The sequence below is a fragment of the Nuphar pumila genome, chromosome 12 (genome assembly GCF_984573655.1).
Source record: "Nuphar pumila chromosome 12, dmNupPumi1.hap1.1, whole genome shotgun sequence".
NCBI lineage: Eukaryota > Viridiplantae > Streptophyta > Magnoliopsida > Nymphaeales > Nymphaeaceae > Nuphar > Nuphar pumila.
Window position 1 is genome coordinate 10,202,519 of NC_143260.1, and position 11,911 is coordinate 10,214,429.

The window sequence follows — 11,911 nt, forward strand, 5'->3', positions numbered from 1 at the left end:
TTAGTTGACAGATTAACTGTAGCATAAAATCCATGAAGTGCATATAGAAGGGTGAATAGTAGTGTATGTTTTTTTTTGTATTGCAAAATAAATTTTGAACACTTTTGTCTTCATTTAGTCTTTTAAATGAATTACCTAAAAGACCTTTTAAGTTTGATAAAAAATTCTTTTTTTGTTCTAAAGAAACTAAGGCTCGATTCAGAGCTGGCAGCTGGGATGGGAGTTGAGGATTTGGGTTTAAATCTGGTAAAACTACTATGGTGGAGGTTGTTTGGGAGAATGATGTTGAGAAGGTAATTTGTGGAAATGAGAAAGGTCAGATCGTCTCCACTTTGTATTTGCACTAAAAACCAGATTTAGCAACTACCACCTCTTAGAGGTGGTAGCTACTAAATCCAAGATTCGGTAGCTAGCTCCTACTTTTCAAAATACATAAACTCCTTCCAGCTCCCAGCACCCAAACAGAGCCTAAAAACAGTTCATAGTTTATGATTTATCCCTCATTCAATTAAAATAAGTCAACTAAGTTGAAAAACAATGACAGTGTTTAGAGAATGGATAGCTCGCACCATAATGCAGGTTGTTGGCTGGCAACAACAGATAGTAGCACGTGATATTGCATGGTAGTGTAGTGTAAAGGGCTTGTAGGAGGATATAGGAGTCAGACACAGTAGTGCAGAAGATGCAAGATGTAAGACATGCAGTGTGGGTTGGCTAACTTGGCTATGAGCCAATGGCAGCATGCAAGCATGACTGTAAAGGGGCATAGAGCAGGATGAGACAAGATGAAAGCAATGGCAGTTCAGCATGCAGTCTAATGCATGGGCTGGTCTTGATCATCCACGAGTTGTTCTGGTTCTCGTTATCCAGGATAGATCCTAATCTAAAATCTCTGCAAAGAATCAGGGCATCCACACTGATGCAGCCTTTTGTAGCGGAGAACTGTCACAGCCAATCTTCCGCAAATATGCATAATGCCGCAACATATACTCAGCATGGAAGTAGAACATTGGAGCACATTGGTGATCCCAAGATGCATGTTTGAAACCATGACACAATGAAATTACCAATTAAAACGAGTTATACTAGCTTCCCCAATTGGAACATTGAAAAATTTACAGATATTGCAGGGAAAAAAGAAAAAAAATTCAGTAGCATGTCATATACTAGTGCTATTCACCATTTTTATCAGAGGAAAAGAGAACCAAATCATTACTGAATGAAATCACATCATTCAGATGTGAAAAGCTATCTCATTCAATTCTAGAAGCCTCATCTCATGGAGTCTCTACCCACATTCTTTACAGCAATTGAAACATTTACCTTCTAAGTGATGAGAAGCAAAACATCATCTGCAACCCAATAGCCATGATTTTCGGTTTCCATTACGCAAAAAACAAAACAAAAAAAATCCATCAAAAATGTACCGTTCGCTCACTCTAAGACGATGGAGGCCCCCAACCCCTTGAGCTTCTCAGCAATGGCATCTGCCTCCTCCTTCGTTGCCCCCTTCTTTATGACAACAGGCGCCTTCTCCACCAAATCCTTGGCCTCCTTCAACCCCAAATCCGTGAACGTTCTCACCTCCTTGATGATCTTGATCTTCGCTGAGGCATCGAACTTCTCGAGTCTGATATCGAACGCCGTCTTGTCGGCAGGCTTCGCCTCCGCAGATGCCGCAGAGGCTCCACCGGATGAGGCTGTCGTCGAGGAGCCGAGGCCGGAGACCATGGGGCCGTAGTTCTGGAACCCTAGTTTGTGACGGAAGAGGATGGTGTAATCGTACCGCTCAAGCTTGGTGAGACTGATGAGCTCGTCTGCGATGCGCTCGAGCTTTTGGGTTTGGGACTGGGATTTCGTGGCCGCAGCCTCTGAGGAGAAGGGGAACTGCCGGATTCCGGCTAAGAGAGCCCTCCTCAGGTACGGAACATAAGAGGATCTACTGATGCTCATCATCTAAGCTATAAGCTTCTTCTTTTCTTCTTTTCTTCTTTTTCTTCTTCTAAGGAAGAGAAAGGGGTATCAAAAGTTATGACCATAGTGACAAAAGTTTAAAACTGCAATTTCTCGACTATGAATTTCTTGTGAGATTTTCAAAAAAAAATATTTTTCTCGAGAGTGAGTTTTTATCGGCAAAATCTAGGGAAAATAAATAACTTCTTAAAAAAACAATAAAATTTAAACAATTAGATGAAACCAAATTGATTACACAATTAAATTTTACAAGTTAAGATATATATATATATATATATATATATATATATATATATATATATATATATATTCAATTCCAATAACATATGTAAGAAGTATCAATTATCAACCATCAAATAACAACCATCAAAATGACAGTGGGCAAAGATGCGAGTATACTTGCAGTATGCCAACAAAATGACATTGGGTAAAGATGCTTCTTTGTAGGAGTTTCAATATAATTAGAAATAGGTGATAATCCGATCAACAAGCAGTACATCATGGCATGAGGAAGTATCATTTTCAACAAGAAAAAAAGCCACACAAATTAGAAGCAAAATAGGAAGCAACCATTCACAATTTTGAAAGACCCACTTACGCTAGAGAGAGAGATTAACATCCTGTCCCATTCATGCAAGTCTTCCACAAACACTTTTGCAAGTGGTTGAGTCTTTTCAAAATAATTGCAAACCACGGTTGCAACCAGCATGGCAAGAGCCACCAATATTTACCCAAAAGCTGTCATAACTCTTCTTCATGTTATGTAAATTTTCACAACTCATCTTGTTTTTGTGGACAAGTAGGTGCATCAAAAAATTGTTTTTCTGCATAATACTATCACCCAAATCATTCCATTTTTTGGAAAAGAAAACAACCTCTAACAATATCAAGAAAATCACCAATTTTTTCGTTCCTATCATATCCTTCTAGGCAAAACTAAAACTAGGTACGAACTGAAGATCCATAAAAGGCGAAGGCCCCGTCACTCTCGTACTAACCAACAACTTAAATGAGAAAATGCTTTGCTTCTTGTGGTTCTTCAATGAATCAATGGAAGTAATAACAGAGAGGCAGTTGGGAATTACCGGTCAGTTACAGCATCGCTGCCACCCTCTAACGCCTCACGCAGCCACGCTACACCGGAAAACATCATTTTCGATGAAAGAAATGATGTTTGGAGCCTTAAAAAATTATAAAGATTTTGGACCGTTGATTTTTCAAACTTTATAAAAACCCATGTGTTAGAATCAAAAGCTTCAAGAGCTGATCCCTATAAAATCAAGTACATAGATCACATCTGAACGGTCAGAATTTAAAAATAAAATGAAAAACGTCCGAAAAAACTATTTAGCATGCGGTTTAGCACCAAATGAGTTTAGCACGACCCATTACTCTCTCTCATATATATATATATATATATATATATATATATATATATATATATATATATATATGTGTGTGTGTGTGTGTGTGTTTGTGTGTGTGTGTGTACGATCACTCATAACATAATTCTTAAAAGAAAGACAACACTGTTGCCGGAGGACTTGAAATTAAAGGATGTAGGTTGAAACGTATGGGGGAAGGTTGTTGGTTGAAAAGTATGGGGAAGACTTGACTCTTTTTTCTTTTTTGTTTATGAAGTATATAGAGAAGACTGTAAATTCTCATGATATAAAATTAGCTGGCCCAGGTGTTAGAAATGTTGGCAATAGATAAAGAACATGTGTTCAATCCATGTGCGGGGTAAGGCTATCAAAATAAGTTGTGTCGTCAACCTGGAGTTTTACCTTGCTGGGAGGCAGGCCCAATAAGTGATCCTGTAGATGAATTCCGTTTGATCGATTTAATAAGAATCAACTCTTGGAACGTATTTTTTTAAATCACAAAATTTTGTGTTTTATCAACCATCGATTTTTGAATCACCAAAAAAGCAGCACATATGTCAGATTTCGGCAATTTAAATACCGATATTCACTAAATGAATGATGCAGATCACATCTATGAAGTTCGATTTGATCAAAACAACTTGCATCGCTCAAATCCCAAGGAGGGGTTATGAAGATATGGGATGAGTTTGAGAATAAGTGGTACCAATTTGCTTTATCAGAATTTACTGAGTCACTTTTTACCCTTCTGTTTTACAAACTTTCATGAAAAACCTCTTTGTTAAATGAATTGATGAAGACAGATTTTCGTTTTCAACTAATGAAGAAAGACGATGAGAATCAACCTAGAGAAAGAGAAAGTTAGATTCGAAGATCACTTACCGAGGCTTGCTGAGGAACTCTGCAACTCACCGGAAGCCAACACCGAAAGGGAACAACAGAAGCACTAGCGGCAGCGATCGTATCTGGATTCCGCCGGCGTCGTCGGATGTTGCAAGCAGGGAGAAAGAGAATACAATACGTAACAGGGGCCCTGTTTTAAAACCCTACCGGGTTTTGGATCCGGGTCAGGTCCGACCCGGGTCCACCCGGCTTCTGACAGCCCAGTCCTGCCCCCCCCGGCTCCGCCCCTATTCCCACGTATGGTGAAGTGGAAGAGGCCCACCTTTAAGAGTGGGTGCCTTGGGACCTCTATATAAGAGGCTCTCAAGTCTCTTTCTTTCCCTCTATTTCTGCTGTGAGAGAGAGAGAGAGAAAAAAAAGAGGAAAAGAAAAGGTGAGAGAAAAACTTAGGACTATGGAAGTAAGTTTTTTTTTTTACTTTTACGGTGATTGTTAAAAGGTTTTAGTTTGGAAAGAGTATATATATATATATATATATATATATATATATATATATATATATTTTTTTTTTTATTTAGAAAGGAAGAAGAGAAAGGAAAGGGTGGCTCAGGTGAGCCAACCTGTCTCTCTCTCTTTGTTTTCTTTTTTGGGTAAAAGTTGAAGAAGGAAGAGGCATTGGCTCATCGAGTTAATCCCTTTTCTTTTTATAATATGGGTGATAAGAGAGAGAGAGAGAGAGAGAGAGAGAGAGAGAGAGAGGGTGGGCCCTCTCAACCATACAATAAAATGTAAAGATAGGGGGGTAGCGACCTTAAATGGAGAGAGACACAGGTAGCGACCTTATATGGACTCAATGCCGCCCTTGCAAACATTGCTACAACCAGTCGATGTTAATTCCAAACCCATGGTTGAAACTGATAGAGGATTGAAAATTCAACATATTTTTTTGCCGTTGACATTTTTTAACCTTAAAAAATCTGACATACATGTTGAAAAAGCATGATCTAAGGGTCAGCTTATTTATATATAGAGAGAGGAGAGAGAAACATGTCCGAGTGTGCATAAGCAGATTTTTTAAAGGATACAATCAATGGTTTGCGATGCACCAATTTTTCATAATTGGCAAAAATGATTTTTTCATATCATAACCGTCAATCCAAAACACATTCCTTAGCAAATGAATGATGGTAAACGCATTCATGGAGTTAGATTTATCAAATAAAGTTTGAAAGTTTGAACCTGTGAGATTTAGCTAGAAAGTAGCACTGTGACAAATATCACGAGATTTATGAAAATCTCGCGATAATTTCATGAAAAATTGCCTGATGGGCGACATCCCGACATTCGTAGTTGATCCTCTCCCACCAGCTCAGGACAGGGTAAGCATTAGGCAAGCTTTTCTTTTTTCATGTTTTTGAGTTCATGTCTTGCAAGGCTTTGAATAATTTTCTTGTAGCCTGTGAACCTGGTTGTGCTTTTCTGGATCGATATTTGATTTGAAATAGAATCTCAGGGTCTGCACACTTTAATTGAGTGTCTTGCTGCTTGAAATGGTGATTTGGTAGGGCTATATTGTGTTAAACAGACCATAGGCATTTTTTCAATGGCTGCAGAAGGCACCAATTGAGGAGTAAGAGTTTGCAGAATGTGTCTCCATCTTTCCATTATTTATTTCTTCCAAGTTTATAACTAAATGATGGTTGTCTGTTCTTTCATCTGGACCATGCAAACTGCAGCTACATAATGATGGCAGGTCTTGATCATATACTTGTGAATCCATTGCCAAACATAGCAAGAGGAGATTCGCCGACAGCATTTCCATTTTTCTACATCAAGCCAAAAGAGAATGAAAAGCTGATTCGGAAGTTCTACCCAGAAGAGAAGGGGCTTGTAACAAATATAGATCCTGTTGGCAATTCTCCTGTAATCATCAAGAAGGTGGCCTTTCTTTCTTATACTATGGCTAAAAGGTTGTTTTTACCCTTATGGTTGTTGGTTATTGATCTTATCACATTATTATCGATGCTAGCATTGGTTGTGGATTCAGTTCACCATTGTTTACTTACTTCACCCTTATAGTTGACATTTTAAACTCTGAAAAGTGATTTTGTTAGAGGTGCTAAGCTGGTTGGCTATTTCAGTCTCAACTGGAAAAGATTGCCCCTACTTGGATGAATGTTTCACTGAGAATGAAGGATGATGAAGAGACTGACAAAGCTTTTGGATGGATTCTGGAAAATGTACGGAAACTTTTTTTTTCTTCTCTTCTGCACTTTCTGTAATGGTTCAATATTTTGCACCTGATCATGTTTTGTTGCTCAATTGGTCTAGTGTTTCCTAATGAACACAGGTATGCTTATGCTGTAGCATCAAGCTTGCAAGGTGTACCGCATATTCTTCGGAAAGATTTTATGATACAGGTTTTTACCATTATCCAAGTTTCAATTTCAACTTAGACATGACCATAGCTTATGAATCTGAATATTCGTTTGATGGACACATTTGGAAGCAAGGCTTAAGGAGGATTTACACTTGATTTTTTCAGCCACCTTGGGATTTGGAGGTAAATAAAACGTTCATTATACATTATACTTATGACTGTTCCTATAATATGAAGGTAATATGACTATTCATTTATGTTTTCCTGTTTGAAGAAAGTTGGAATGTGTTTTATAATTGACTGGTTGGCTATCTTACTGTAAGTTTGCTTATGAATTGCAATCATTGGGTGCTTTATATTGTGAAATAATGGACTTATAATTGCTTGTCTTATGGTGCCAGAATTGGAATTCATAGTCCTCCAAAAAATTTGGCTTTGCCTCCTCCTGGAGTTCCTGAAAGTGTGGTATGTTGTGTTTTTTCTTTCTTGAAAGTTATCTGATTTTATCTTAATTTAGAAACTGAGACAGGATTCAGCAAATAATTTACCATTTCCAGGTTTTTTGTCTTCTATGGTTATACCAGTCCCCAGCAACTTGACCTTAAGCTACCTTATTGTGTTTAAACAACTTCAAACCAAAGCTACTCTAAGGGCACATTTACTTGAATCACTCTCGCAGTTGTGAGAGAAGGATTCAAATTTGCCACATATTCTCACATTGAAGCAAATGTGTGGAACAGTGAGTAACGGACATTTTCGGTTCTTTACTCACATCTTCTGAGATTCAAAATCACAGTGTGGGCCTTGTGATTTCAAATCACATGATTCATTTTCACATTGACAAGTCAAGCAAATGTGCCGGGAGCAATGTTTCATTCATCTTTTCCTGGCTGAAGGATTACACTGATTTTTTATAGATTTCTATTACTAAGTTCATCCGCTAAATTGTAAAGGCGTGATTTTCTATTAACTTCCCTGAGCAGAATTTCAATGTATTCATTCTTTATATGTTGAAATTCTATTGTAGTAATAGGTGTTACAATTTGTAGTTCGTGTGAAGACAAGGAATTTAAATGTCTATGGAGTGCTGTTGGATCATGAATTTTGTAAAAAATTATGAGCTGAAACGGCGTTATATTATTTTCCAATTCAAGAAAATCTTGTTTGATGAACATTTTCAGAATGTTAATTTAGCTTAATTATTTTGATAAGCTAATTTAGGTTAAATTTCATACTAGATTTAAAGAACATATTTTTTTCTCTAGACACTTTCTTGGACAGAGCAACTTATGCACTAATTCACATAGCATTCTCTCTCTAGCTAATGATTGTTTGCTTATTTTGTGAAAAAAATTCATAGGTGACACTGATAAAGATGCTGAATGAGGCTACAGCTAATATCCCTGACTGGCATGAGTGAAAATGGTTGTTGAGAATCTGGGGACAAAAATCTTAATTTAGCAGAATTTTCCACCAAATAGAAGTCTCCAAGTATACAAGCCATGGATCCTGATTTGTTGAAATCATGTAAGATCAAAATAAAAAGGTAAATGGGCCATCTGATGTTAGGATTATGTGTATAGGTAACTTGTAAGCATCTTCAGATTCAGTAAAGGATTAGAAATGTTTCTAATCTCATTTTTTTATTAACCAAATTGGAGACCTTAATTGAGATAAAATCTTCTTAAATAGCAACTCGGGAACTTGCAAGTTTTCTCGTCGTTCAAGATTCTATCTAAACACATATTTGTAAAATAGGAATCTTTGAAACAAGCAGCCCTTTTGTTGTCTTCGATTCATATGAAAAAAGCACATTGACAACCATTACTCCAATTCATTTGATACAAAAATGTCATTAAGAATTGTCTTCCCTAGAAAATTGTTCATTATTCATTATTACCGGAAAGCATCCTTGATCAGTGAAAACGAAAAATTTGAAGTGTTTATCCTTTGCAAAAGAACAATGATCAGAGTCATGCTGTCAATTGAGGAACCACATACTTTATGTTTATAACTATTGCACTATATGCTCACATCATGATTTTGGCAGGAATGTAACATCTTGTAAGAGAATTTTGAATAATCACTTTTCAAATGTTTTAGTTTGTAATATTATTGAATGAATAAAACATTTTGCTGTTTTGAAAGTTACCACAATCCATTTATGTCTGTGGAACTTGATCGCAGACTATTGTCAAAATATCTAGCCACTGGCATACACAATTTTTCATATATTTTTCCAAGGAAAAAATTGTAAGTTCATCATGTTATTTTCCCTTCACAAGAAAATCCCAAAAATAAGCTTTGTGACTATGTTGCCAAACGTGTTTCTGGATCGTTACTTGCTGTATGGATCCTGTTCCAACAAGATGACCACACACAATTTACAAATTATAGTGACAATGTGAATAAATGAGGGTTTCTGGTGTGGATGTTCAATAATGTAAGTGAAACCTCTTAAAATTCACACACACACACACACTCCCAGAGGAATAGAACCAAGCTTGATATGCATTTTGGGGAGACCAAAAATATTACATTTGATTGTTATGTCTACATGTAACAATGAAGTTATAAATAGTTCAACAGGCTACAGGGCACTTTACCAGATGAGTTGATACTAACCAACAAAGAAAACGTTTTAAGTGATGGAAGAGTTGGTCTAGCAATCTTGAGACATCAAGAGGAAAAAAATAATGCCTTTATGAAGGGCTATGATCCTACTTCAAAGTCCCAACAAACTGAAAATGCTGTAGGCTACTTTTGCCATGTTGACCTTACCCTTTACACATTCAGATTCTCAGAAACAGAAGATGGCAAACAAATCCTTGCCTCATCAAAACTATAATCATTAATTTTGAGCTTCATTTCATAATAACAAATATGAGATGCACAGATCCACAAAAATTAGATCCTACTTCAATCAACATTGAAGCGTAGAGTTGCTTATTATTCACACGCTCGCTCTAAATAACCAGCACAACTTCAATTGATAGTTGTTGATAATTTCGTCTACACAAACAAGTCTATCTTTAAATAAGGTGAACCAAATCAATTATAGAAAAAGGCTCAGCTACCATAAAAAACTTGAGGTGTTTTTCCTTCTTGTTTTCTTTGCCCAACTTACTCTGGTTTTATTAACTTTCACCACCACCTTCAGATCTTGGCTTGTCAAGATCCACAGGGATCTTAATTTTTGCCAAAGACTCTGCAAACTGTTCATGTTATGAACAAAGCTCAAATGCACCCCTTTAAAGTGAGTTTTGAGTAGATTCTAGCTTACTGCTCAAACTTGGCATTGTTCAATTAACATGTTATGAGAAAGAACAAACATTGCAAAGGAATTATATTGTTCTCTAGTATTTTCAAACATAGGCATGCATTGCAAACTTGCATAACAAAGTTTACAAATATAATAGACCTCAGACGCATGACTTCTAGCTCTTTATTTATGGAGGGCATGCATACATACCTCTCCTTAGATGGTGGCCCATCAGAGTCATTACAGACACGCTTCTAGTGTTGCTTACAAACTTATAGCCTGGTAAGGCCAAGACTAAGCTAGCAATAGATGTTTGGCCCAGGGTCCACCCCAAATTGGCTGCAAAACCTTCTATAGTATCCGACCCGGTTCTCAACTTCTTCCTGGTTTCCTCCATTGCATTCCTGCTGGCCGTTTATAGCCCTGATGGTGGAACCAAATCCACCACCAGTGGTGATCCCATTGTGACAGTTACTGTTTTGCATCCAAAACCAAACTGCAGTCTTGAAAGATATGACAGGGTCCTGAGCAACAATCTCTGGGTTATGAAGCCCGTGGAAACCAATGGCTCTCCCGGCCGCGAAGTAGTTCCTACTCCTGTAATATTCATTTGAATATGCAGACACATACATTATATAAATCTGTTAGGTGCCTAGCCAATATAAAGTCCTAGAGTATGTTTGATTACCACAGATCTCTGAGGAGAACCTTGGTCTCGTAGATCATAGCCATTCCTCGATCCACGAGACCCCTCCATAAAAATCAGGTGTAATGTGATTGCACAAATATCTATGCATTGCATTAAGCACCTGATCACCCTCTATCTCGGGGACAGGGCCTATCAGGTGCGGGATGGAGGGTGATTAATGCACAAATTTTTGTGCAATAATATTGCACCCCGTCTAGACTCCGATCCATGAGACCAAGGTTCCATGCTTTGATTTAAGAGACCGAGGTTCGAAATCCAAGGTAATCAAAGACAGCGATGAGGGTATGTAAAGCTAAGCCATTAAACCACCAGGCTCCCAACAGAAATACATTACACCAACCAAAATAAAATAAGATTCAGTGAAAAAAATTACCCCGTAAGCTGTAAGGGGGTCCTCTTCCGAAATACTGCTGTCCTGGGATGCAGTTAGAGCTCTCACAGTGAGTTTGCCGATCGTGTTCACGTCTAAAGCACATGCCTGCAAGTTTTGATCTGTCAAAGGACACGAACACATACAGAGACTCGATACGAATACGAGATACTGATATACAGTTCTTTTGAAAGTTAGGACAGGGGGAGACGTTAAAACACATAAGAATATGTTTCATCATTAAAATGTTTGAATGATTTAAAAAAAATATTATAAAATAATACTTTAAATGTGTCGTAACCTGCCATGTGTCATGTCATGTCATGTCCAGGGAGACATGACAGCATTCCATGGGACCCACAGCAACATAATTCATGCCCCCACCCCCCTTGGAGCCACAGATTTTCACAGTTGCTTCCTAATTATTGATATCTTTAGAGTGCTCACCTAGGAGACAGGACAGTGATAGAAAGTATACCTCCTGTTTCATGCATGACATTGGCGAAAAATGCAGCGAGCTCCCTCTTGCGAACGTCATCGCCACCGGTGGTGCCGAAGCCTGGGTATTGGTCGGCAGCAGTTAAGAAAGCATCATATCCGTAAAAATCCTTCGCTGGACACGAATCAGGGATGGCAGCAAGGAGGCCATTGAAGAAATCTGAAGTAGTGATTGTTCTTGGATTGCCTTGTGCAGAGCACCCCTTGGACATAAGCATTACCACCACCAAAACCATCAGTGACCCCATTAATTCTCTCATACTCTTCCCCATTTTCACATGCACTTCTTGTTAGATCAATTGGGAGAGCCCATGCATGAGGTGTTATTTATAAGCTTGATGAGTGGCATGGATTGTAATGTAAACTTCACCTCTTTGTGCATATTTTCCACAAAAAATCCAATACCAGTAAATGTGGTGGGCCCAGTGGATAGTGCTGAGAAATGAGTGGCATGGATTGTTTAACTCGAGCTACCCAAGCTTGAAAGACT

At 37.9% G+C, this 11,911-nt stretch overlaps 1 protein-coding gene and 2 pseudogenes across 3 annotated transcripts; 1 reads left to right on the forward strand and 2 right to left on the reverse strand.

Annotated features, from left to right (window-relative positions):
• Positions 1-1,182: 1,182 nt before the first annotated feature.
• On the reverse strand, positions 1,183-4,443 carry LOC149819950 (uncharacterized; annotated as a pseudogene). Of its 2 annotated transcripts, XR_016426605.1 has the most exons (3): positions 4,242-4,443; positions 3,060-3,108; positions 1,183-2,002 (listed from the first exon to the last, which is right to left on the reverse strand). The product of XR_016426605.1 is annotated as an uncharacterized LOC149819950, transcript variant X1 (transcript). The 2 variants fall into 2 exon arrangements; XR_016426606.1 differs by lacking the exon at positions 3,060-3,108.
• A 1,084-nt stretch (positions 4,444-5,527) lies between these two features.
• LOC149819951 (hydroxyproline O-arabinosyltransferase PLENTY-like) lies at positions 5,528-8,215 on the forward strand (annotated as a pseudogene).
• A 1,732-nt stretch (positions 8,216-9,947) lies between these two features.
• Positions 9,948-11,693, reverse strand: LOC149819952 (endochitinase 4-like). The gene is made up of 3 exons (XM_089983533.1): positions 11,402-11,693; positions 10,927-11,031; positions 9,948-10,441 (listed from the first exon to the last, which is right to left on the reverse strand). Exons 1-3 carry the CDS (start codon positions 11,691-11,693, stop codon positions 10,260-10,262), a joined length of 579 nt encoding a protein of 192 aa, XP_089839659.1. The 3' UTR covers positions 9,948-10,259.
• Between the last annotated feature and the right edge of the window lie 218 nt (positions 11,694-11,911).

Bases quoted from the DNA above. Each gene is read 5' to 3' on its own strand.
- LOC149819952 (XM_089983533.1), bottom strand. From the start codon at position 11,693: ATGGGGAAGAGTATGAGAGAATTAATGGGGTCACTGATGGTTTTGGTG. The intron at 11,032-11,401 runs GTATACTTTCTA...CAAAACTTGCAG, and splicing joins TGTCATGCATGAAACAGGAG to GCATGTGCTTTAGACGTGAA. The intron at 10,442-10,926 runs GTAATTTTTTTC...TGAATATTACAG, and splicing joins ACCCCCTTACAGCTTACGGG to GAGTAGGAACTACTTCGCGG.